Source organism: Chamaea fasciata, unplaced genomic scaffold, assembly GCF_029207755.1.
Source record: "Chamaea fasciata isolate MVZ Bird 193981 ecotype frontalis unplaced genomic scaffold, bChaFas1.0.hap1 SCAF_7, whole genome shotgun sequence".
NCBI lineage: Eukaryota > Metazoa > Chordata > Aves > Passeriformes > Sylviidae > Chamaea > Chamaea fasciata.
This window is the reverse complement of record NW_027094092.1, coordinates 26,517,008-26,544,705: the sequence shown is the minus strand read 5'-3', so window position 1 is coordinate 26,544,705 and position 27,698 is coordinate 26,517,008. Positions and strand designations below refer to the sequence as shown.

The 27,698-nt window shown below is 39.5% G+C and overlaps 2 protein-coding genes across 5 annotated transcripts in view; one reads left to right on the top strand and one right to left on the bottom strand.

Moving 5' to 3' along the window:
- Nucleotides 1–389: 389 nt before the first annotated feature.
- Nucleotides 390–20,346, bottom strand: SNAP23 (synaptosome associated protein 23). Its single transcript, XM_066188123.1, has 8 exons — nucleotides 20,245–20,346; nucleotides 12,512–12,617; nucleotides 11,923–11,964; nucleotides 10,629–10,677; nucleotides 10,032–10,149; nucleotides 6,403–6,555; nucleotides 5,701–5,845; nucleotides 390–3,179 (listed from the first exon to the last, which is right to left on the bottom strand). Exons 2-8 carry the CDS (start codon nucleotides 12,566–12,568, stop codon nucleotides 3,114–3,116), a joined length of 630 nt encoding a protein of 209 aa, XP_066044220.1. The 5' UTR covers nucleotides 12,569–12,617; nucleotides 20,245–20,346; the 3' UTR covers nucleotides 390–3,113.
- Nucleotides 20,347–21,487: 1,141 nt separating this feature from the next.
- Nucleotides 21,488–27,698, top strand: part of ZNF106 (zinc finger protein 106) — a 40,388-nt gene continuing 34,177 nt past the window's right edge. For 3 of the 4 annotated variants that reach the window (XM_066188120.1, XM_066188118.1, XM_066188115.1), the window contains exon 1: nucleotides 21,488–21,642. The gene's annotated coding sequence lies outside the window, so the exon portion shown is untranslated. Of the gene's footprint in view, nucleotides 21,643–27,269; nucleotides 27,348–27,698 lie in introns of those variants that run through there. The other variant, XM_066188117.1, reaches the window with a different exon arrangement.

Here is a 27,698-nt window from a genome sequence, read left to right as displayed (position 1 = left end):
GCAGTAGGTTAAATCACTATATTTCATCTAATGGATTAGTTATTTGCTAGGCATATGTTACCAATATTTAACTAGAACGTTTCAAGTCATTTTACTTTGTTCCTTTATCATCCTGAAATATATTCCCATGTATGTCATGATTTTTCAAAGAAGAGATGGACACAGTTCACTGTCTGAATTTAAGAGACGTTGATTATGTGGGGATCAAAACTAGAGTGTTAAAGACCACAATATTCCTCTCCTCTCAACCACACCCATTCTTTTTTTAGCATTGGGATTTCTGTGAAATAAAAATAGATGAGGAACTTCCTAGTTGAATAGAAGCAACGAGTTCTGCCAAGTTTTTCAAGGACAGGAAACTAAACAAAGACATTTTTAAGAGAACATAGTTTTAAAACACATTCAGTTATAAAAGTATGTATTTCTTGTGCACAATATATAGTTTAACAATCAAAAGCAGAAACTGTAAACCTTCATTCTTAATAGCATTCACACATACAAAGATGTACAAGTGTCAATTTCATACCATAGATATGGAAATTAAGCATCTATTCTATAGACAACAGTAAGACATCCAAGAAGCAAAATGTTTTTGACTAACATAAAGGCACCAACTCCCTCACAGATTTGGCTCTTGCTGCATTAGAAAATAGTATTGATACTCTGATAGTACTCATGAGTCTCAGAAATTATTTTCTTGTGTGGTATTCACGGTAATATTATAATTTTGATATACCAATCACAGACTTTTATCAGCCAACATGCTCATTTATTGTTAAGAGTTCCTGCAACTCAAGAACAAGGACTTGCAATGGCAAGGGAGAAAAACATTCCAATGTGTGCAATGTCCAAATGCTACAGAGCAGCCTTGCACTGTGGAAGCAGAATAAGGTAACCATTTCAGTCTTCTGTTCCAGGAGATAATCATAATTAAATAACATATACTTTGCATTCACAACTAGCAGCAAATATTCCTTAAGTTAATATGAAGCTTTTAAGAAGGAAAAAGCGCATACAAAGTCCCTATGCAGGTGGCTGCTCAAAGTTTACTATGCAACGTTCTTAAAACTACTTCTTTGCTACTTGCATTTTTTTAAGCACATAATCTTCATTTACTGATTGGGTAGCTAGTGAACTTTTGAAATTCATTAGCATTCCAACAATTACCGGAAGCTAGAGAGGAGCCAACCCACACTACCCAAGTATCTAGTCCCCTAAAAATGACATTACCTTATTCACATAAGGCAAACTGCCACTGGCCTATTTTTACATGCAGCTGCCCCATCCTTTGGTCAGTTGTTTGGGGTTTTTGTGTTTGGTTGGGTTTTTGTTTGGTGGGTTGTTGTGTGATTTTATGCGTGTGGTTTTTGGTGTTGGTTCTTTTTTTCTTTAAATATCAAAGTTGTCCTGGGAGCCAACTGAAAATATACTGGTAACACTGACTATATTTCTACTAAAAAGAAAACAGAACATTTAACAAACAGTGTCTTGCATTTTGGTGGATTAGTGTCATCTCTGACTCTGGAATTCAGTATTAGTGGCTACAGGGTAGCTGTGGATGGTCCTTCAAAAAAGCACCCCATAATGCTTTTTAATTTTTTAATGCTTTTACAAGTTTTGTTTGTCCAATCAATTTGGTTTGAAGATTTTTGCCATCCAACACTGAGTAACACAAGTTAGCCCAAAGCATAATTTTCAACTTGAAAAGAGGCATAATATATTGCTGGGTGGAGTTATAATAATCAAAGTCACTTGCAATTTAATTACTATTAAGATTTCAAAAAAATCTTTTTATATTACCATAAAACCAAACTATTTTTCTTCACAGGAAAGTGCTTTACCGCACCTGGTAAGAAGCTGCTCTATTCTGCAACAGCATAAGAACATTTTATTTGCAAGCAACTTGGATATGTAGTATTTCCAATTGCCAGTCCCAAAGTCTGTAATAATAAACCAGTCAGTAATCTATTTAGAACCAGTTTATTTAGAACTAGCATACAGTTCATAAGTAGCTACTGCTTCCTCCAGACTTGTGACAAAGAAGTTTCACAATAAGCTTCTCTGGTTTTGGTAGGTTTAAGAAGCACCCCCAAAGTCACTGCTGAGAGCAAACTCTGCACCAGATCTCAATCATTATTTTGCACTGGAGAAAGGCATAAACTGAACTGCAGCGCAAATTGGCCAAAAGAGAATAAGATATGCAAGCAAACTGCATGCTTTTCTACTCAGTTTCTTCCAGTTCAGATGCATCATTCAAACACTTAAAAGGTAACTTTTAGATGAGGGGTGTAAAGTTTTCCATCAAATAAATACCTCGGGGAGATAGTTTTATCTTCTTCTACTTGTGTGCATGGGGTTTAGATCATATACATATATATACACACAACAAAAATTATCAGAACAATGCAGCATGATTAGTCATGGCCTCCAAACCGATGTCAATTTATAGTAAAGAAATGGAAACCTGTATATCCCTCTGGTTACCATTACCTTAAAGTTTGTGTGGTTAGGAAGTGTTTTAAAGGCCCTCAATCCACAAGTTGTAATTAACGGGCCTCTTCAATTCTGTGATGCACAAATTCAACTTCAAACCAGTCATGTGGTTTGGATTGTAAAACTATGGTTAGATGCTAGAGAAACAAATGAGACAACGTTCACCTAGTCCCTATTTTAGTGAAGACACTCAACTTATGAGGTATTTCAAACAGTGCAAAAGTGTCCTCTCCAACTTTCCACAACTGTGAATTCAGGTTATCCTGCTTGTTCAACTTTATTAAAGGATTGAATATTCGGTGCAGGAAAATAAAATTTAAAAAATATAATGAAAAAAAACTAGGAAGAGGAATAAAACATGCAAGAAGATTCTCAAAGCCCTAACACTTTTAGCCCTGAGCAGTTTAAAGAAAGTGAAGGCAGATGAGTAGAAGGAAGTTGGCTGCTTTCGTGGAGTCAAGGCCATGTTTACATGAAGCAATAAAAGAGAACTAATCCCTACAGAAGGGGTACTGCTTCATTTTTCCCAGCCCCTCTTATTTCAGAATAGAAATTTCACAGATTCATGAATATGGTGGCTTGCAGCTGGAGAGGCTGTCATTGAACAATGACAGCAGGCTTTAATTTTCAATTAGTTTCTTGGCTCTGATGTTCGCTTGCTCAATGCGTTCCCTGTTTGTATCAGCCTGAAAGAGAGAAATTCATAGAGAGAAATTCATTGGCAGACCTGGTGCAAAACAGTTTAAAAATTCAAACCGACGTGAACTTCTGAATCGCAAGGTATCATTGTGGTAGAGAGAAGGGGAGCAACTTCTTTAACACTGGAAGTAATTTTTCTCCCCCTAGACAGCACATGCTGTCAATTTTGGCAGAAACAACCAAGAGAAAAGGTTTTACTCTTTAGCTGACTTTCAAAACACAGCAGCTTGCCTCAGCTGGTCAGGAAGTTAACAAAACAAGGGAATAAAAATCTCTCCCAGTGTTTAGACATCTTAAGGATCTGTACAGAGCAACAAGGTTGCTCTGAACTAAAAGTAACAGTCAAAACTGGGCCTATGGGCATGAAGTCAGATTTATTTTGCCTAGTGCATATCCACAGTTTCCATTCACATGCCCTCCAATGTCCTAGTGCTGTAACAATATGGTATTTGTAAGAACAAGCTTTAGATTTTATTATTGTTTAATTTACTATAACGGAGTATCAAAAGTCAGGTCACATTATCTAGGTGGAGCAAGTGTCAAAATACAGTTTTACTGAAAGGTATGATAAGGAGTCATAAGTAATTCCCCAATTATGCAGTGTGCTCTGGGGAATGTGCAGGAAGTATAATAAGCACAAAATCAGCCTCTGCCCTCACTGTGAGTGGATCTCCTAAGAAGCTCAACCTGTGCCAAGTATTAGCCTTTTCACACCCTTGTCTTGCAATGTGCTGGGCAGAGCAGACTTGCAGTTCAAGTTCTTCCCTCCTTCCTGCATTTTGGGTCAAGGGAAAGGGAGGGACAAAAACCTACTATAGAAAAAGAGAGACTCAAATCTGTTAACAACACTTTGGAAACACTAACCTAGTTACTAGATCTTCTTCTAAGAAAAATTCAGTAATGTAAGTTTCACTGTGGGTTTACTCAGACTAGGAGTCCTGCATAATACTCTCAAAAGTCACCCAGTCAAGTCTATTTCCCAGGTGAGTCAGAATTTTTTTAAAAATAGAAGTATCAATTCTATTCTGAAGTTAAGCTTAATACCGCTCTTTGTTTCATTACATGATACTGTTGTTTGGAGATTTACACACAACATTTGGTTTGGTTTCCAGACTGTTCACTAGGCTTAAGAAGTTATCAGCATGAAAGGATTAATTTTAAATATCCTGAGACAAGTTGCCAGTCTCAAAGCCAAGAATTGCACTTTCATTTTTATTCTGGTCTGCAAAGCAATTCTAATGTGTATACACTGTATTTCACTAATTAGTAAGACTTGATCAGCAAGATTTATTCAAATCACTAAACCAAAAGAGCATCAGGCCAAAACAAATGCTTGAATCTACTAGAAACACTATTACTAAAACCAGCAATACCCACTTGCAGTTTATTTGACCATGCAGTTTCCAGTCTGCTTTATAAGTTTTAAGAATTTCACACCCCATTTTAAACTCCAAGAAATTTTCTAGAGTACTTTAAACTGACTTTTTTAACATGGTAATCAGTTGTGCAGTTTAAGGAAACAGTTAAGGCATTATCCACAAAATCATGTTGATTTGCCTTATGAATACCACAAGCCCTTAATTAGTAGACAAAATTGAGATGCTGACAAAGGTGCAGCTAGTTTTTTTGACAAAATAGAAGAATTTCATTCCTCTTGCTTTTAACCCTACTGCACATTTCAGTGAGATTTTTAAACTCTCATTTTTCTTAATACTATAATTTCACAGTAATCAGTGTTCACGTCTACTTTTTGAAATCATTAATATACACTATTCATTAACGGTTTTGCTTCCTTTCTCAACCAGGATACCTATAAAATAACTTCTACACATTTCAGAATATGGCCATTTCTAAAATAGACTTAGCATTCTCATAAAGCTTCCTTTCAAAGAAAACTCTGCAGAACACATTATATATGCTTAATCTGTTTGGAGAAGCTAACACTTAAGTAATAAAATTATATTAAAAAAGGAAGTCACTATGACTAACTTCATGTGCAGACCCTTTCCCTGTGCACCTACAAACTTCATTATTCCAAAGTTTCCCCAGCTCCAATATTAATTTGTCTAGAAGAATTAAGGCAATGAATTACTTGTGTTTTACTTTACATTCATGAGTGACTTTTTAGGAATTCCAGAAGAGCCTTGTTATTTTTAAAAAAAACTATTCCCTAATACAAGGAAAAAACCAAACAAACAAACAACTCCGGTGAGCAACAATCCCCCAGGTATACCTCCAGTAAATGTTCGTACTTTTGATTCCATGAAGTTTATTAGTTTTCAGAGTAAGTGATAATCTGTGCTGTATATTTAGGTTTCTGGACACTCAAGCATTTGAATTTTAAGCTATACAACCTCTATGTATCAATATATCTCTTGTTCAAATCACTGCAACCTAGAGAATGGCATAACCTTACCACATATTTGCTGCAAATACACTGAGTGCTTTCCTAATAACCCCTCAGTCACAGCCTCCGAACTGAAAGCAGAAAACACCTTTTACACTTACCTTTACATTTATCCGGTCTATTTGCTTATTCTGGGCATCAATCTCATTGCCCATATCCAAAGCCATGTTTTTCAAATTCCCAAGAATGTTTCCAACTTGAGCAAGATTTTCATCCATTTCATCTTCTCTGGCATCATTGGTTATCCTGTTCAAATAATTAAGACATATTTCAAGAATCAAGAACTTGCTTTTATCTAGCCAAGATTTACTCTAGTAGAACTTGTTTGTTTGTTGCACTATGCATTAAAACCAAGTTATGTTTTTCCCCTTTTAAAACTGCAATTCAAGCAAGCATTCATTAAAAAAAAAAGTTCTAAGATAGCCACTACTACAAAAATAGCCTTAAAAATTAAAATAGTTACCAGAAGTTAAAGATGTGAGTTTCTCTCAAATATACTTCATGACAGTAATAGGCCTTGATATTTTTAACAGTCCCCTCAGTAACTGAGTACTAAGCCTTATAGTTCTCACATCCAGAAACAGACTGACAATACCACCACAATGTAAAAAAACCAGAAGCGTAAGATGAGCACTACACTACTGAAGGTGTGTCTGCCATCTCCTCTCCAAGAAGTAACAATTCCTCGAAACAACAGTAAAAAATTTTCTATTTAGCAACTTGACCTAAAATGCACCTCAAAGAAGCTGACAGCTAGTAACAGGATTTGTGCATTTGAGACTGAGGAATATGAACATGCAAACCTTGTAATATATCCACCACTTGGTCCTCCAGAAGTCTGAGGCTGCTGCCGATTTATACTTCTTGGCTGCATGGATATCACATGATCTGCTGAGTTCTCTGTCCCATCTCCCCAGGTCGCTCTGTACGCTTTGCTGGCCTCAAAGTTCTTTGTCCTGCTCCATAAAAATAAAAAATCTGAACCACTCCATCAGAAATAAGGCTTCCTGACTAAAATTCAGTATTAATCTAGAATTTTCAGAAACATTTGTCTTGTGCCCAAAAGTTTAAATTTTGTACAAATAAAACTTTGTCTATATAATACAAGTTCTTGTATCTTGATAGTACAAACACAACTGAGTTACTCTAAGGGCAGTGATTACTTTGGTCTTAAGCTCTAATACAAGAACAGTAATCTGCTTAAAGCAATACTTTACCAGAGGACAGAAGCTTATAACAGGAAAGCTTACTCTGTCATAAAATAGAGCAGCACTTATAAAAGAAATGATTCCAGAGTCAAGATTAGTTACCTTTAAGAAAGAAATGAGGATGAATGCAAAAACTACCTCAAACAAATACCTGTACTATGCAAGAAAACCATAAATTGATACTGGTTTTTAATCAAACATTAAAAAAATTACTTGGCAACAGAAAAAGTTAATGTTTCTCACGTTAACTTTGATTGTGAACTAACAGTAATCATGTTTAAGTAGCTCTTTCACGCTGCAATTCAATTGTACTCACTCCATTAAATCAATAGACCAACTTACCATTACACTTTTTCCATGTAATTCATAGCAGGAAAAAAAAAAAAAAGCACACTGACACAAAGCAATCTCAAGAATCACAAAGCCACAAAAGCAAGAGGGGAAAAAAAATCTATCAAAATAGCCTTATCTAAATGAGGGTCTGTTCTCATGAATCCTAAAGAACTTATTTTGAGAATATTCTCATGTTCACCTTGTTTTGTGGCATTTTCAGGTTTAAGCTACACAATCCAGGCACTGCCATTTTTCTGCTTCTTCACCTGTGAAGGGGAATCCGTAGTGCCTCTCACTACATCTAATTTTGAAATCACAGGCAGTCCATTTCTAGAGATACGGTGCCTTTCAGTAACCTGGATGTTATACGTTTGAAGAGTTGTGAAATTAGCTTAATGAATAAGTATTCCCCCTCCTTCTACTGGTGCTTACATATTCAGTATGGGAAATTATGGTTCAGAGGTCATATCCTGCAAGAAGTAATCCAGAATGAATATATCAAGGGGAAAAATAGAATAATTTCTCAGTTCATAATGAAAATGTTGCACCCAACAAAACCCTGAGGAAACCAAAACTACTCAATTTGAGCTCCTTGTACATACACAGACCTAAAGATCTCTAAGTTTACTGCAACTAGATTGGGTATTATATTTTAATCTCATTTATACTAAAGCTGTAACTGGAAGAGATCTTTGCATGATTTGTTCCTGGAGAAGCAAAGTTTTAGGTGCCAGAGGCAACTGTGAGGACTTTACTAACAGAAAATAAGTGACCTGAAGACTAGTTGCACTTATGAAGAAGACAGCCAGAAAAAGAATTATTATTCAAAGTAAGCACAGTTAAGAAGAAAACCTTCTCACCACCTATTTTTAAGACCTGCTTTACAAATTACTATACATTCACATTTCTCAAGTTTCGTTTCTGCAAAACTGAGGCAATTTATACAACCTGCCAAACCAGCAATGGCTCAAGCAGTTGTTCACCATTTCCACAGCTAATAATACCCTCTGTAGTAATGGACATATTCTACTCACATCACTATTACAAAACATCACAGTAAAAAGGAGAACCGCATGCAGACAGACCATGCACGTGCAAGCACAAAGGCAATAGAAACATCACTTCAGACAGCTGGTTAAATGTTCATCTGCACTACTAACACTGACCTTGTCCTAAAATCCACTTTCACCAGTTTAAGTGAATACAGCTTCTTATCCTAGTCTTCATTTTTAGAAAGCAAGCATCAGTGTTAGGAGAGAATGGAAAAGAAAGCATAGTAAAGATCACAAAAAGGTAAATTGTTATTAGTACATAGGTTGTATAACAGAACTGCCAGTATTTTGTGTTTTCACAAAGCTTTTATAAATAATCTAAGCCTAGGAGAAGTAAAAAAAAACAAAACAAAACAAAACAAAAAAAACAACAACAACAAAAAAAACAACCCCAAGCCAATAGTTCAGCAAGTGTTCTGATTTAGCTTATTTAGCTTTATGCTTTTATGAAAAATATGAAAAGCTGCAGTGGTAACTGGTTGACAAATAAATCTGACATTGATAAAAGGGTCGGTGTACCAGTAGATATATGAAAGACATACTCGTTCTTCTTTGCTACCCTCTTCTCACCCATTTTTTTCTGCACATTACAGTCCAGTTTGGTACACAACTATTTCTGTTCTCATTATCTGTGTACTTGGAGTGCCACAAGAGTTCACAAATTCTAAGCTTGCTCAGTGTCAATTAGCTGCTTAGCTTCAGTGCAATAAGACTATCACCTACAGAAAACAAAGACTGAGTGTGTCAAAATACTCAAAGTCCACCAGCTTGAGCCAACTAATATAAAGCAGTAAGCACGCCTATCCAGAGGTCAGGACATCTGCATTTTCAAGGGACTAATGCACTAAGACTTTCAGCCTTAGAAGTCACATTCATACCTATCCTAAATTACCTTTAAAGTGTTATTCTGTTGGTTAGGTAGACTCAGCTACTCCAAGAAATTTTTATCTAAACTTCTGTGACTTCTCAATTGAATGATAAGTGATTTTGTTCATGCTAAAGAGCAAAAACCAACCAATGCACACATTATTCACTTTAGTCACCATACTCAATTTATGTCTCCTTCATTTGGAAGGGCTATGATCACATCCAATTAATACAAACAATTTGGTACTTTACTGCTTAAAGGTAAAGCTAGGACACCATCAAAAATAATTCTGACATTATTCAGGCTGTTCACTTGTTTAAAAGTACAAATCAAGTGCTATACAAAAGATTAGATTGCTTGACTGACTTAGATATGGCAGCCATAATACTGATGTTATAAAGATACTATGAAAACATCTGCAAGAATTTATGTAGTCACTAGTGAAAAAATTAAAGTCTTAACACCAGTATCTGCTCTGTTCCCCTACTCTCACCCTCCCTAAAGCATGAATATTTTTCAAATGCTTAGAGAATCAATATTAATTTCCTTCTCCAAAACATAAGTTGTCTTGCTTTTAAATTAGTACAAAAGTAGTGTTGTGAAAAAAATTATTTTTGGAATCAAATTTCTAGCAGACAGGCACTTACATACAGCCATTTGCAGTCCAATTCGGTCTCATCTGCATGGATATTGATAGTCTTCTACTAAATAGAAGCCTTAAAGAGATTAACTGTGCAGGATGTTATATAGGAGCTATATTTACAGTAAAAGGGGCACAACGTAAGGTTAAATACAAGTAAGCTTCAGCTACTCTCATACAGCTTTAAAAGGATGCAGCTCTACAAACCAAAACAATCAACTTTGCTAAAGATTCAGCATTTTTTTTATTAGCTCTTTAATTAGTTATCTCCTGGTACAGTAGATACTGGTAATATTCTAAAACTCCAGGCCCAAGTACCAATATAACTGACCTGTTACAAGGACAGACACAGAGTCCACAACATTTGTTGAGCTCTGTTAGTGTCTTCTCAGCTTCTCTCATGTCCTTATTTATCTGGTCCATGCCTTCTTCTATACGATTTAGTTGTTCTAGAAGAGAAACAAGTAACCTAAATAAACGTGGATTGATAGCAGGAACAAGTTTCAGTTCTATCTTTATACCAAGACTAATGACTTTTCTTTCCTGCCTTCTAGGATTTTTTTTTTATTTTTACAAAAGATATTCAGCGAGCGGTTTTGGTGTACTATGCAAATATCTTCCCTATCCCTAAAGTAGCATTTCTGTTGCTACTTTTAGAATAAATGCAGCTAGTAACATTCATGCCCTGGTGGAAACAAGCAGCTTCTGTAGCAGAGCTGCATTACATTGTAACTAATATTACTTCTCAACTACTTTAAAACCTCTTTTAAACACTACAAATAAACAAGAATAACCAGCTAGGAAATCTCATTTTCCCCTAAACAGCCTTTAATAATAAGCCTTTAGTTTCAGGAACAACTCTATTATGATAATTCTTTTCTTACACTTACACACTAAGATTGGTTTTTAGTGTTAGGGAAGAACTTACCTCCTTGTTCATCCAACATTCCAATAGTTTTGATGCCAACATCCTGGGACTGCAGAAAAAAATTCAGTTGCAGATATAAAATGAGATTACAGTGCAAAATCAGGTCTGGATAGTAAGTTTGATAAACAAACCAAGTTTATAATAAAGCACTGTACTTGAAATAACTTCTATAGTAAAGCTATTAGAAGTCTTAAATTATAAGCTATGTTATGCTGATAAGCTCCTTACCAGTTACATTGTCTCAATTAATGGGGTTTTTATGGCATTTCTGTGAGGTTTTTCTTACATTACAACAAGATGATAAAATTAATTGTAATGCTCAGATTGAATTGTGACATCTAGCTGGAAAAGTAAACCTAATTGTGCTTCATTTTGAGAAGTAGCATTTGGTTCACTCATCCCTAATCCTTCAAAAGGGCATCCAAGACCTTTAGTCCTGGGAGCCGGAATGAAAGAAAGCAAAACAAAGCCTGCAAAACCATTCCTAAGAATTCAGCAGTGAGGAATACACTACAGCAGAGCTCTTTGCTGGCTCAGTCTTGGATCTAGCAAGCAAGTTGCACCCATGCTTTACTGTAAACTGGCAGCATAGAATGAATCACCAAACTATGATACCAAGAGGAATTATGTTGGTTTATGACATTTTTAACACTTGTATGTGAGAAGTATTCATCAAGCTATGGTGATTCAAATGCCTCACTGGTAACAGTAGCATCTTCAGCAAGCCAGAACTGTGCAGAGGAGTCGATTCCTCATACAACTTCACTTCGATAAACACAAAATACAGATTTGTTTCAAGTCATGTAAAACGGTGTTAAGAGTTCTATTATCAGTTAAAACTGATGAACAGATTGAAGATGTATGTAGAATTACCTTTTCAGAACCAAGAGCAGTTGTACTCTACTACCCCACCCGAGCCCTACTGTCCCCATAGCAAAACATTTCCACACCGTTCACAGACAAAGTGAGCTAAAAGACAGATGTTATGAAAAACAAATTATGCAACAGCCAAAGATGTAACTGACCATCAGAAGACTTTTACAGCTAATCTGTAGCATTTGGAGATTAGATCCTTTTGCCTGAAACAGGCAAAAAGGATATTGATTCTTCTGTAATCTGATATAATGTGAAAATCGTGAAGGCCATGTCATTCTAATGCTACTACTGAATTAAAGCAGCAACTTCTAAAGATTAAGCATGTGTCTTGAGAAAGACAAAAAACTGTTTAAAATGACAGATAGCATGGTGTTTTTCATACTTAATAAATCCAGAGAATTCAAAAGCTTTTTCTCACCTCAATGGCCAAGCCAAGAATCCTCCTTGTGCTTTCCAAAGACTAGAAAGGGAATTTTAAAATGAGTGCATTAATTACTTACAAATATATCAGTGTCTGAAAGTCCTTTCTCCCAGTTCATTGTAGTAAGGCAATAGTACACAAAAGGTTCATCACTTTGTCTATATTTAATACATGCTACAACATGCTCATAGTGGCAGCACATTAGTTTTTCCTGGTTTTTAGTCCTCGCTATTATGTTTCTTATCCTGTTGGAAAGTCATTATAAAAGATGACACATTCAAATGAATTTTAATTAAATAAGAAAGTCATGAAGTATCAATAGGATTAACAATGCTGTAGGTAACCAAATTCCAACATATCAGTAATCAGGACAGGGTGATAGTACTCAGTTCAGTAAGTGACTTTAAAATTCCTTCTTATTTTTAGGAGTAGTCTTCACTCCAGCACTCACCAACTACAGTGAAAATTTAAAACATTCAGCCATAACCTTGCAGAATTGTTGTCCTGGTTTGTCTTGATTTTTAAAAGATATTCTAATCTTCTTAGACAAGTACTGTAATCTCAGATGTCTTCCCATAATATTTACCTCATCAGTGACCTGGTTGGCCCTCAGCTGAATTTCTTCAGGTGATAGGTCATCCATGATGAGGAAACACTACTTATATGTAATCACGTAAAAGAGAACCTTCCCCCTGTAATAACAGATACCAGGTAAGCATCAGAATTATCCTTTCATCAGTATTTTGAGTTGAAAGTAGAAGACAATTCAAAGAGCCTATATGTTTCATTCTGCATAGTAAAACATCTCATTAGGACTAGAAGACACGAAAATAATTATTCAACTGATACGACCCAACTGAGGAGCTAAATATAGGAACAATCAGTATATGAAGCCGTTTTCTTTCCAAGATTTGGCTTCCTAAACATTTTTGAAAAAATTCTATTGTTAGATAGGTAAAAAACAGGAAGTAAGGTCTTAAAATAACAAGTTTCTCCATGCTGGAAAGATGTATTGGTTTGCCCAGTATTATAGAAATAAATTCATTAAGACATTTAAGTTATTACTATAAACTTTAAGTGTTATTTCCATTACAGAATTTCAATAGTCAGAAAAAGGGGAAACATTTTCACAGATGAAACACGACCTAAAATGATCCCAACTAACACTCTAGAAATGGTTGCTGTTATTGTACGGTGAATGCCTCAAATGTAAAAAGATCCATAAAACTTTTAACTGGTACATCTGCAACTGTAGCAAAGACTTTCTAATCTACTTTCCTACTTTCTCATAATAAACACAAGGTCATAACTGAAGTCCCAACACGCCATGATCTGTCTTTTGCTATAAACAGAAGATAGATATTTTGCCTACAATACAAGATGAGTAAGCAATCCCATCAATAAGTGTGTTCCTATCAGGGATGGGCTTTTCAGAGCTAAGAATATGCATTTTTGTTGCATTTTATCGTAATAAAGCCAGCACTCCTAGCAATGGGAAAACAGACCTCACAGGCTATACAAGAATTTAATGAGATAGCACATAAGCTGAGAAATAAGAGGATATTTTTCCCCAAAAAATTTTCCTCCCAAAATTTTAAACTAATCCTTGATCTTTCACATGAGTAGTTTGCAATTAAGTTCATGTTACCCATGGATATAATTCCAAACATCCTGCTTGACTCGATCTATTCTCCCCTACCAGATCAGTATTTTAGAATATATAACAAGTAATTGCTACTAGGAGGGTAAATTTATCCAGATTTGCCAGGCTGTTACCCCACAGCTCTTCACAGGAAGTGTGCATAACTCTGATTGTGAACTGCAATCAAGACACCTTACAGCTGAAATTCTTCAAGATTTAAAGAACATCTCAGCAGGTTTGGTCTTCAGCACCTAGCATAGCCTGAGACGATCATTCTTGGATTTTTTTCTAAAGTAGATGTCGATGAAAGTTAGTTTTTGCTATCATTAAAAAAAAAAGATATTCTCACACAAGGCCTCTAACTTTGTTTTCAGTAGTCCAATTTCAGTGTATAATCAGTGAATTATCTTTTCATTCACAGGCTTTGGGAATACCCTTCAAGCTGATTTGCACGACTAAGGATCAGTAAACCTGGGACAGGAAGGAAAGTACCTATTTTCACTGATTAAGCAACCTCTCTGGACAGCCTGTTCCAGGGCTCAGTCACCAGTCCAATAAAGAAGTTTTTTCTCATATTTAGGTGGAACTCGCATGCATCAGTTTTTGCCTGTTGCCTCTTGTCCTGTTGCTTGACACCAACACACAGAGCCTGGCTTCATCCTCTGACACCCTCCCTTGAGACACTGATAGACATTGATGAGGTCCCCTCTCAGCTGTCTCTCCTCAAGGCTGAACAGGTCCAGCTCCCTCAGCCTTTCCTCATAAGAGTTGCTCCAGTCTCTTGATCCTTTTCATAGCCCCTTGCTGGACCCACTCCAGAATCTCCACATCTCTCTTGTACTGAGGAGCACAGAAGTGGACACAGAACTCCAGGGCTGAGCAGAGGGGCAGGATCACCTCCCTGGTCCTGCTGGCAATGCTCTTCCTGATGAACCCCAGGATCCCATTGGCTTTCTTGGCCACAGGGGCACTGCTGGCTCAGGGACAGCTTGTTGTCCACCAGAACTCCCAGGTTCCCCCTGGCAGAGCTGCTCTCCAGCCCCCAGCCTGTGCTGCTGCCTGGGGTTATTCTTCCCCAGGTGCAGGACCCTGCATTTGCCTGTGTTAGATTTCAGACAGTTCTACCCTGCCCGTCTCTCCAGCCTGTCAAGGTCCTTCTGAAGGGCTGTGCAGCCCTCTGGGGTATCAGCCACTCCTCCCAGCTTTGTGTCATCAGCAAACCAGTTCCAACAGCTGACAGACAGGCTTTGTGTTCCCCTAGCTTGCTCATATCTTCCTGAACAGCTCCACTGCTAGGTAGCAAGAAGTTCTATAGAAATGCACAGCATTCCACTCACTTTTGCCTTAAATCAATAATATTTGCTCTTGAAACTGTTTATAAATTGACCTAAAGATGAAGAAATCCAGCTTCAAGATGTGGAAGAAAAACCCTTCCAACACAGCAGACATAGAGGGAAAAAAAAGTTACTTCCAGGATTCTTCAAAGGTGAGGTATGCATGTGCTTGTCTTCTGATGCCCATATTTGGACCGGTAGAGCTTTGCCTCTTGTGAGATGAAACCATAATTTAAAGTGATGGCTCATATAATTGCTAGGATAAACGACCTGTGTGTGAATAAGCTAAGTAAAACCACCCAGAACACTTAGTTAAGAGAAACATCCTGACAACCTTTTAACATAAAGAGTTCAGCTATTTGTTGAACTTTTCTGATAATTTCTTGAGGTCTTACGTCACTGAAGAGTGACAGAACCTTTCTTTCTTTCTCTAGGCTTCCTGACAAGCTTACCCACCTTCACTTTTCAGACACTGCCATTAGAGTATGTAAAATAAGACATATTACGATTTCCTTAATAAGACAGGCATAAGAAAGCATGTTCTTTGAATTAGTTTGATCATAACGTCTGTTTAAAGTTGAATATCCAAGCCAAATGTATTAGACTCAAAAACCCCATAGTTTTATTCCCATTAATTTGCAGCATTGCTTTTGTAAGCACAGACACAATCTACACAGTAGCTCTGGAGAGGCAATTAGTGTCATAAGGCAGAATAGAAAAACACATTCCCTAGGCAATAAAGACTTCTCACCACAGGGCAGTTTAAAACATAAAAAAAAAAAAAGCACACAACACCAATTTAAAACAAATCAAACATTTCCAAAATAGGCTGTTCCTGAAGACGTAAATACACACTCAATAGTTGCAGGCCTAATTGGAACAGATACCTCAAAAGAAATTTTAACAGCCAAGACAAGGCCATTTGTACTGAAATAACTCAGCTGTTCCAACAGAACACAGTATACATACATAAAGAATGGCTACTTTCTCCCCCATCTTTCTGCCTAGGAATCATAAAGCACCCTTTGAGGTATCCAGCTCTTATGCTAATGGTATATGATAAAATTATTTTATACCCAAAGCATTAAGATTACTCAACAAAGACAAAATATGCAGAGAGAAAAAAATTGATATTCCCATGATCACATTTGTTATGATAACATTTGCTAAGGCAAGCATTTAGTTTAATCTTGATGCTCAATGTCTATTTTCTTTGCTTTCCCTCTCCTACTATTTAAAAAATCCTAGCCACAAAATAACCAAAGTAAAAAAACACAACAGCTTACAAAGATAGTTCATAATTATAACAATATTCTGCTATTTTTGTTAAATTTTCATTCTAGACCAGCAAGTTTTAAACAAGAATCTAATGTGCCTAAACACAAAGAAGTACTCCTTTAAGGAAGGATGTGATGCCAGCTTTGTTTACTTTTTGTTATCAGTTTTCGGTAGTATTTACTCAGATAAACATATTTCAGTACAACTCCCCTTCTGCCCCTTTCATAGGCCCGATACCTGCGGAGTATGGAGAACTAAACTTGCTACAAAAACGTATTTTCTTGAAGTAACTGGGCTCATTAAACTTTCCTACTAGGAAACAGACGACAGCACATTCATTACCTTAACTATCACTGCCTTATAAAAAGGAAGATTCATTAAGAAACCAGAGCATCAAGGAAATAAATGCATGGCCAGAAAATCATAAGAACCTGATTTTTACTGCCATGCTTTATCTGGGAGACTGTGCAGGACAGACAGAGCTATTTGAAATTCCAGTTCCAACATAGAGCTTTAGATCTCTTCACAAGACTGCTCAGTTGTGCGAAGCCATCCTGTAAATTCACCATTATAATACATAACTACGGCATTGCTGCCCAATCCAGTTGAGGATGGATTAGGCTTCAGTTACTTCTATCTCTTGAACAAGAGGACACAAACTTATGTCTGCCCAGCCTTTTTTCTTAGCACTTACTATCCATTTAGTCATGGCTCCAAAAACTCTGAAAACCTCTCAATTCCCTCTCCTATGTGAAGCTGTTAGGCTGGAGAGGACTGAGGAAAAAGATGAAGCAAAGGTTATTGCAAAATAACAAGGGACACAACAATTGTTTTTTATTCAAAAAATCACTAGCTTAGAGATCTTAATTTTCTTAATCAACACTCACTTCAGAGCAGCTGAAGTATTTTAGTGGGCATTTTATCTAACTTGAAAAAGCCGGAAGGTGACACAGACTGCTGTGAGATATGGCCAGGTCTCTATTAGCAGGAGGGTGATCCCATGAGAGTATACTGCAAATTTTTGCTTGGGAAAAGCACTGCTCACATTGCCACATTTGAGGTGGATCAAAGTTCTGTTCCAACCCCGGCTACTGAACTAAGAGCTAATATCTGCCAAGGCAGAACTTTCATAGTGAGAGAGGAGCTAATTCAGTGTTAGGAATACCCTGCTGCATGTATGTGTCCCAAGGTTTAAATATCTGCTTGAGATCAGAAAGCTACAAAAGTATCACTTCATCCAACAGCAGTTCACTGCCTGGGTTACCTGACAAAAGGCGTATTAAAGAGTTTGGGGAGGAGGTAATAAACATTTGAATGGAAAGACACTCGAGATTAAAGCATTGCTGTAAGCAGCCAGCAACAACATAATCGTATCTGCTACCCACCTTCCCAGAGCACACTGTAAAAAATTAACATGAAATCTTTTTTTTTGTTGTTGTTGCTGTCTCTCTCATTGGCCTAAAATACTCCACTGCACACTCAGTTTCCAATGTAAATAAGTTTCAAAAGCCATTACAACAGTGACTTTGCACAGCATTTTCAGGGTTTTCTTCAATACCACTAATCTTCTGAGATTTATAAGACACTTCCATGGTAGAGAAAGCTACAGTAGGCAAGTCACATGATTTAAATGTCACATGATTTAAATATGCTTTTCTTCAGCACTTAGCTGAGAAGCAATTCCAATACTTATTGTCTCTAGGAAAAAAAAGAAAATTTAATTCCTTGTGTTATGATGACAGCCACAGCACATTAAAGCTGTGCTGTCCAAAGTACCCCAAATGCTTACTGATCTTTGTGAATTTGAGTTAACTGCAGGGTGCCACAAAGCCTGATAAAGTGCTTGCTCAACTCCAGTTACACTCTGCACATCTGGACAGGGAGAGGCTGACAAAAGTGGTAAGTTTTCTAAAGCCAGACAGGTCTACCTGCACCAGATCAATATTGTTTTGATTGCTGGTACTTTCAGAAACTCACCTTGAGTAAGATTTTTGTCCTGCATCTCTGGCTGACAAGCAGTTTTGTACTTCTGACAGGCTGAATGCCTTTCAGAAATTTGTCATATATCCATTACATTTGCTACATATCATAAACTAGTTCCTTACTCACCATCTGAAGGTCCTCTATTTGCACCTACCCCTTTTGCTGTGAAGTTATGCTTTTAATCAATGTCACAAATTTCTCTTCCTCCTTCACAGATAATTTGTAAATTGAGGGGGAGAAGGAAATAGCCTATCCAGTGCATCTACAAGCATGATTGAGAAACACAGACTATGTCTTCTTACCACAAAGATAGGAACTAGCTGGTGATACAACCTGACTGTTGCAGCAACTGACTGAAAGCCAATATCTCATGAGCTGTATTTTTAGCTATCAGTGGACTGGTACAGTCTCAGGTGATCGTGGATGCCCTCAGTTCCTTCTCTGGTAAAGGGAGCTGTTGCCTTCCCCAAAAGATGGAAGAATTCATGAAACAATATTCTTAGATACGTAAATGTTAAGTATGAGTTTCCTGTGCATACTTGCAAAGGTCAAAATTAGACAGCTTTGTGTTTAGCGATGGAGATTTTTTTGTTCTCTTAAATTCTTCATAGCACTAATACAGAAAAGTTGTTTTTTTAAAACCCTTCCTTAACACAAACAGCTATCCTACTTGCTAGTTTGCTGAAATTCAGCCCAGCTAATGCAGGCTGGCACAAGGTATCAGCATGAGAATGTACTCCTCCAGATAGTTATGTCTACAAGATAAACGAATAAAGCATCTGTGGCCCTGGAGGAAGAGGCCAGGGCCCAGGACCAAGACACTGCTCTGCATGCTTCCTGCTCTCTCTTATCAGCTTCCTGAACACACTGCACAGGGGCGATAGCACAAAGAATAGGCGCTACCAATGCCACCTCCTCCGTGCAGCGTGTTCAGTTCTACACTCACCTCAACAGCTCATTTTTATCCCTGAAAAAGCCTCGCGAAACCTCCTCCAAATCAAATATTGGCCGATACAAATTCACAGTCAAACTTTGATCCACTTACTGGCAGTAACAGATTCCATTTCTCCTAAAGACACAAACTATGCTATATAATAACCTACTTCAAAAACTGCAGCACAGAGGAGGTCAGGCATATAGACTGGCTACTAGACTGCCAGTAAGCAATAAAGTACTCAATTAGATCAAGCAAGCAAGCAATTGATATCACAAGAGGCTTTTTCTTTGTCCCTAAACACCTTCCTACATCGCGGTTCCCTCTACAGCACAGAATCATGCTTGTTTATGAAGAGGAAGTAAAGCAACACCCGTAGTTCTAAACACAGAGCATCTCGTGTCCTTTTTAAGGGAACAAATAAAAAGTTAGGCAAATAGTTAGAGAGGTTGCATAAAGAAATTTCCGAAGTTCCTTTAGGTGGTTTACTTACGAGTGCCAAGTCATGTGTTGACTTCCCATTAAGTGAAACAAAAAGAGAAAAAAGGGAGAAAAAAAGGAGAAAAAATTAACGCTGACTCGCCAGTAGCTTCCCAGAAGGACCAAGGGTATCGAGACGTACAAGTGAAAGAAACACAAAAAGCACTTCAACGCTTATTGTTTACTACATTAACACGACAGTATCTTACAGATTAGTCGAAAGGCAGCAGGACATAATACAAAGGTTTAAGAAGAAGCAACAAGAGGTGGGTTTTCTCCTGGACCCTACTAACAGGGCAGTTCACAGGCTCTCACCAAGCAAATAAAAACCACCTGGACACGGTATTGCCGCCCCCGGTGGGGCGAGCCCACGAGGCCTCCCGGCACACGGGGGGCGGGCGCAGCCCACGGCTGAGGCGGGGGCTCGGAGGACCCGGGCCCGGACCCCCGGCCGCCCCATTGCCCCGCGCAGCCGATAAGGACGGCAACCTCTGGGGCAGCGCGGCCGGACCGCGCCAGGCCCGCCTCGCCCCACGGAGGCCCCCGGCGGCCACAGCCCGCCCCGCACTGGGCACTACGCGGCACCGAGGACACGGATCGGATCAGACAGCCTGCCGCCCTACCCGGGACGCCGCACGGTGCCAAAGCCCAACCCGCCCCACACCTACCGGCACCGCCACGGCCGCTCCTTTACGCCGGGCCGGGCCACCGCTTTAAGCTCCCATGTCCCGCCCGTCCCCGCAGCCCAGCGCCGGCCCGCGAGTCACCGCCGCCCCCGGAAGCGGCGCCGGCCCCGCCCCGCTCATCCGCCACTCCCAATGTGGCGGCGGAAAGGAGCCACCCCCGGCGCCCTCACACGGCAGAGGGCGGGAACGCCGGCCGGGGTACACCCAGCATGGCGGCAAGGGAGGGCTGCTACGCCAACTTCCCTCCCCCCTGGAGCACACGGTGCGTAAGCGTGGGGTGTGCGGGGTGTCAGTGCCGGCTGTGGCCGCCCGCGGTCCGGCCGCGCTGAACGGAGCTGCGGCAGCAAACAACGCATTACAGAAGTGGTCCTATTTGTGTCAGTGGGGTTTTTCTCCAGTTACTACTCTCTACTAGGACAATGCGTGTCAGCCCCCTTCTGTCTGCAGCGGAGAGAAGAAGGGCAGAAAGGCAAACCTGCTGTGCGCAATCACCGACCTCATCCTTTGTAGCGGAACCGCGCAGCCTTTCCTGAGGTATATTCCTTTTCGGGTGCGGATAAGTTATTCCCTGAGGCTGCTGTCAGATCCCGTACCTGCTGTAAGGCTGTATGCACTGTAAGCACAGCTGGTAACTTTCACAGCATCAGGGCCTGCATCAGCTTACGTGACTCCTAAAGTCTCTCTTCCAGTGAAACTGCTGGGATCTCAGAGCTGGGTCGTGCTTTCCCTCCGCTCTCTCGGCATCTCGGGATGCTCCAAGCCCCAGTGGACTTTGGCCTCGTGAAAGGCCCCAGTACAGTAAGGCTTACTGCACACTGCACAGCCCGCGCCCTTCTCCTCCTGCCTCAAAAATCGCCCCTGGAGCAGATTTCTCGGGCGCAGCGGCCCTGGCCGGTCCGGCCCAGCGTGTTGTCCACGGCGTCTCGCTGCTGAGATACCCGCCGTCTGCAGCGTCTGATTTGTAGACCGGTAACACGTGGCACTATGCGTGTTTAAAGCGCTGCATTTACACACAACAACAACAATAACATTTATTGTCATTGCCCGTTGGTAAATGCCCCCAGTTGGCCGGTGCCGGTGCCCTCACGATGAAGTTCGGTCGCCTGTCGGCTGTCCGCCGCGGTCCCGCCGCCGCCAGGACTGCATTTCCCGGCACGCCCCGCGGGCACGCAGACGCGCCTCCCAGCGTGCAGCACGGCCGCCTTTCCGCCGCCCATTGGTGGGCTGTGCTGAGGCCCCGCCAAACCGCGCGCGGTCTTGCGGGGTGGGCCCGGTGCGGGCGCCGTGCGGGCGGCGGTCCCGGGGCGGTGGTGGCCGGGCCTCCTCGGTCCCGCAAGGGGATGGGCTGCCGGGCCGCTGCCCTGGAGAGGGGTGCGATCCGTGAGTACCGGGGCTGTACGGAGCAGAGGGCTCGGGGAGCGGGGTGGCGGCCGGGGGCGGTGGGGGTTGCTCCGGCTCTGGCGGAGTGGGCGGCCTATGGAGGGCAGCAGGGCGAGCCCGGCCTGGAGGGACTGAGGCAGCGGACATCTCGCCTTGGGGCGGACATGCGCTTTGCCTTGCCTTGTGAGCATCCCCTATTGCTGTAGTGGTCCCTGGACTTTGATGCCCTGCCCTGTAACAGCCTCGTTAGAGCGGAGGACTCTCTGTCCTAGGGGCGTAGCTGGTGCCCTGCTGCCTCTTCATACTTGCCCGAAGTGTTTCCGGGGGTGAAGCGTGTCTGAGTACAGAGAGTTACTTAGTTGTCTTCCTCATAAGTAAATATCTAAAAACGTGTGGTGAAGGCATGTATGAGTTAAGTGATAAATATCTGGAAGCTTAAAAGGAGTGGGACTGACAGCGTGAAACAAGTCATAATGGCATGATAAAATATGAGGTGTTTGAAAGTAATCATTCATAATTGCACACAGAGTAGTTCAAATCCAAACTTATATTAAGGAATGTTCAGGGGTGCATATGAACGTCAATTCGTAAAAGTTTATGAAAACATTGGGTACAAGTGGCATTGATGATAAGTTCATAGTTCAGTATACTTTGTTGGTGGAGGTTTGGTAACAATCTTCTCAAGCAAGTAAAAACTTTCATTTTCACCTTCCCTCCTACACCTGATGAACTGCACCTTTAAAGAACAGGTAGATTCTGAGGTGGTGGGACCTGAGAGAGACGAGGATTGAGAGTTTGTGGACTTTGTTTTCAACATGAGTTTCTGGGCTTGCATGTCCTTTATATCTGCTGCTTATTGCTGTTCTTCTGTTATTTGCTACTTCTTTCAGTTAAGCCTCAATTACTGCTTTAAACTAATTCACTATTTTGCTGAACTAGCCTAAAAAAATATCCCAAACACTTAAGCCTTCCAAAAATTTGATTAATAGCTTTGCCGAAGTTTGGAAGCTTATTCCCATTAGCATTGCAGTATTTGGGATTACTACTGCAGGTTCTAAGGGCCACTGCAAAAAGTGTCTTTTTACCTTGGGAAATAGATTTCTATCTTGAAGTCCCTCCTGTTAAAAGCAACTGAATTATGTTTTGATTTTTTTTTAAGTCTTTGCCTGACTTAAGCTGAATGGCAGTACAAAGCAGCTGCACTTGTACTACTTTGTGTGTTCCACTAATGACTGATTTTTGTATATAAAGTTAGTTAAATAGGTGCTATACTCTGGCATTTTCAATTTGGAGCAAGACATTGGTTTTACCCAGATCATGTTTGTATGTTACCTTAAGTCAGTTTGGTCACTGTGACAGAACTTCAGGTAGCTTCTATTCCCTATGTTCAAAAATTCCACATATTTGAAGAGATGTAAGCTAAAGACATCTTAATTCCTGCAGGGCTGTGAATCTAGTACAGAGTGACAGCAGTCACTGTCCTCTAAATGTGTACCTAAATTGTGTACAGAGATACTACAGCTTGTAATATATAGGTAAAATGTAAGTATTTTTCTATCAATTCTCTTTCCACCTTATCTTGTAAAAAAAAATCGTAAGATACCCAGAATAAAATTTAAATTTGTTCAGAATGAAATTTAAATTGTTAAAGCTCTTTTTGACATCTGATAATCCTCTTCTGTGAACTCTGCCACCAGATGGTGTCATGAGATTTGAGGTGTTATCTGACTCAAGCTGGTTCTAGCAAAGTAAGAGGATACTTCACCTTGCAAGTAACTTTTTTGTTTTTATAAAACTGTGTTTTATATTTGTAATGTAAGGTTTTTGAGTGTCTTTTGTCAAGTCCTAGACTATTTTACATTTTGATCCTATTGTGGTAGAGCTGTTGGTGTTCGGCCCTGGGACAAACTGCATTACAGAGATATGATAATTTAGGCAGAGTCCTGCATTTCTATTAACTGGTCATTAATGACTACTGTCTTAATGTGTGAGATCCTTAACTTGAAATTTCTTGCCTTGAGAGCTTCTTATACTGAAGAGTGACTTCAGTACCTTGGTTGGAGTGCTTCAAATCAGTCTCCAGTGATCCTTCATACTCTGTAATGACACTATAAATAGAAGAAGCCCAATTACTTACTGAATGCTCTCCCTGCTAGTGCTCTTGTGTCCATACAGATCTTTCTTGGGGAGTCTGAGTTATTTTGGCAAGGCCAGGTACTTGCTTCTGTGGAGCTACCATAGATGGGATGTATAGACTGATCTGTTTTGATGTGGCTTTTGAGTCCTTGTTCTTAATATCAGTGAAAGAGACATCATATGCATACCTATGAAGGATATTATGAGTTTAAATAGCCTAGGAGGGGGAAAAATTATACAACTAAATGTTACAGAAATAAGGGTAAAATTAAATGTTGGGTATTCCTGTCATTCTTATAAGGGTCTGTGAAGTGAAGACCCTTTATAAAGTGACTCAAGGTTACCAGAATAAACTGATGAGAATTCTTTTGGAAGTCACAGAAATGTTTGAATTATTAGATTTAAATATTTAATTAGGTTGTTTTCCCCACATCTTGTGGATCAATCTTGTGTTGCTTCTTAGTAAGACTTTGTCTCAGACATTATAAATTATGTTTGAATAGTAGGGAGTACACAGACAACTCTCTTCTCCTAAGGGTGCTAACAGGGGTCTTAGCTGCAGTACTATGTCTGGTTTTGAACAATTCTTTTAAAGTGCTTTGGATAGTTTGGAAACAGGAATAACTATTTTAATAAGCCTAGGAAATGGGATGTTTGAGGAAGACATTATGATGTTTCTTCATCTGAAGAAAACAAAACTTGCATGTGCTTTAAGCCAAATGGGGAGTGTTGGAGAAAACAGAAGCTTTACAGGTATGTGGATTTTAGGTGTTCTAAATGACAGCACACAGCAATAATGCTGAACAGCTCTCCATTCCAATTTGGACGGAATATATTCCTGAATCTTCTGGCCTGTGGAAAGCTCTTGTGAATAAGGTAGCAATAAGGCATTTAGTTTCCCTAGAGAGAAATTATCATCTTGATTTACAGCAAGGAAAACTTACTTTGTATATTAGGAAAATTATTGGCATTGCCTGTGTATTGCAGTTGGAAAGATGGATTTGGTTGTGACTTAAAGTGTACATGTTCTTCTGGTCTGTGCCCTGTTCTTAGATTTACATGAAATAAAAATAGAAGTTGGTGAAAACTCTGTGTTCCTGTCGGGTGTTCTGTGCTGGTCTGTTTAAGCTGTTTCTCTGTGGTGTCCTTATCTCCTGTAGACTTTCCCTGTATGTTGTAAACATTCCAGCCATACTCATGGGATAGCATTCAAACAGTTTCTGCTAGGTGTTTTCTAGGCCAGTTAGTGAAGTAAATTTTATTGCTTTTAACAGGATCTTAAAGAACTTTGATCTGTAAAATAACTCTTCTTTCCTGGCTCGATGTCAAAACAGTTGAGCACTTGTCTGCCCAGTTATAAGTTTGCTGTGTAGTGGTGCTGCTTCAGGGCTCAGGGATCTAGACTACCCTTAGTTTGTCACATGTCACACCATAAAATTAAATCTTGGAAAGCGGGGAGAAATTTACCCTAAAAGCTTTACTTCTGATACAAGTATTTTAACTTCTGGAGTGTAATAGAGTTTTCTCCTTTGCCCTGTAAAAATAAGAAACCCATTACAAAGTAGTTTGTGCAGTGCCTAACAATGTACTGGAGGAGAATCGTGCTGTTAGTCATGAGTTAACTTTAATTAGTCCTTAAGTTTTTTTTTGTTTCCTGGGTTAGGTTGCACAGATCAACGTCTCAGAAGGAAAGTTAGTGCCTCACACATGTGCCCAGAAGGAGGGTTAAGGTAATTAGTAGAAGTTATGGTCTAGCTGGGATACATGGTGAATTTAGATGCTTCAGGGGTGATGAATCTTGGAAGGGAAGACAGTCTGTGAATGCTGATGCTTTATTCCATGTAAATTCTGCTGGAGGCGATGAAATTGGAGCACAGGGCTCTGTATTATTACTGTTCTCCGGTTCAGCTTGTATGTGTGCAATTAGTTGCTGCAGGAGAGAAGGCAGTAAGGCACTGAGGAGTGACATCTCCACAAGGAGCTGAGCATGTGCTGAGCATGTTGCTGCAGAACATTCTGCACGGTGAATTTGTAGCCCCCTGTTCTTCTCAAGTGTTGAGTTTCCACCGCTCTCTGTAGGGACATGCAGCATTTAGACAGGCCTTTAGACAGGCCAGCACTGCTGATCTCTTTGAAGCCTCCTGAGGATTTCTAGGCAGCTGGAATGCCAGGCTGCACACCCCACTCCATGGCACTTGTGGCTTTATATAGTCAGAGAGTTCAGCCACTAATCTGTAGCAGATTTAATCTTGACGTACATTTTTAATGTATGTTATCCGGTCAGGTTGAATAACTGTGGACAAATGGATGTTGTAGCAGGAAGTAGTCTAATGCCTAATTTTCTTTGTAGACTATTTTTAGTTGGAGGAAGGTTCTCCAAAATCCCTGTAGCAGACTTGCTTAGTTTAATTAAAACTGTGTGGTGTTTCCAAGCTCTGTACAGGTGCAGGCTATGGGAAAGTTGCGTTTACATCTCACAGTTGTAAAATGCATCCCTTCCCTTTAAAACAAACAAATCACCCATAGAGCAGTTACATTCCCTCAAAATATAAAGTTGTTGTAATATCTCATTTGTTTCAAAGGCTTTACATTTTGCTCTTAACACATGTTCTTCTTTTTATATGGTAGTGGGGTATTTTTGGCAAAATCTTGCCTCTGCTTGCAGTTTGCTTATCTTTTAGAGTAGCTCATCTTCCTTCTTGAGTCCCTTAAAAAGTAATTTTCTATGTTATACAGCAAGTTAATGATTTCAAAAGCACAAATGTTAAAGCTGATAAAAGCTTGAACATTGTTGAAGTATGTGGAGTTTTTTTTCAAGAATTCAAATGTGCCTGCATTTATCTAGAGTGAGCTGTTTCTGAAGTCTCTTCATGAAGAATGGATGAATTTGAGATTGAACAGACCGGTATATGATGAGATGAAATGCAGTGACTACATGGCTCAAAAGCTCTCTGTTTCGTGTTGATTTTGCATAGTGACTGAGGAAATACCTTTGATTTATAGTGTTATTCAGACTACTTCATGGAAGTTCTTTTACAGTAAAATTGAAGTACTTAATTAAAGTGAACCGTGGGGTTTGTAGGTTTAGCAGCACTGGGGAGAAAGCTAAGGATGATGGGAGGTGGTTTATATCTATGTAAGACAGTAGGTCAAGAGGTGATCTGGAAATAGAATGTGTGTCTGTGTTCTCCCAGTCCCTGTAACATCTACCAAATCTCTTTATTTCTGAGTCCATGCCTCCAAGGGCTTCTCTCCGCAGAGTTGAAAGTTTCCCTTTTCATAGTGACATCCAATAGCATTTGAATTCTATTAGTATTTTTAGTACTCTGTCAGAAGTGATGCCCAGCTGATTGGGCAGTTTGCTGAAAACGCTTCCTGTAATCGTGTATAGTTACTATATGTTTTAATTAGCTGAAACAGGTGTAATGTTAGCTCTGCTGGTGGAAGCTTTTTAGTGTTCTGTGCTGACTGGCCTGCTTTTCCTGATTTAGGTCCCATGCTGCTTTCAGCCCAACACAGAATGAATTCTGTAAATACTTGGGTAATCTTGAATGAGATCTTGAGCACAGGTAGGCTATTACTCCACTAAACTACAAAGTAGTGCCAGGGAAGAGTGTTGGGGGAATACAGAGTATTTTAATGTAAAAGGAAATGTCTGAAATTGGTGCAAGGATTAGCAGGCTTGCTTTCCATGAGCACTTCCATATTAATTGCATTAAACCAGCTTTACTATGTTGGATAGGCATCTAAACATTTGTCACCTGTGTGTGATCATTAGTATTTCTGTTAGATCTGTTGCAGCTACACAGATCTGTGTATAAACAGAATATTGATGATGTGCTACTATACTCACCTAATAACTCTCAGGAGTCTGCAATATCTCATTTTCTGTCTTTATTCTTATTAGCTTAAACTTTCCT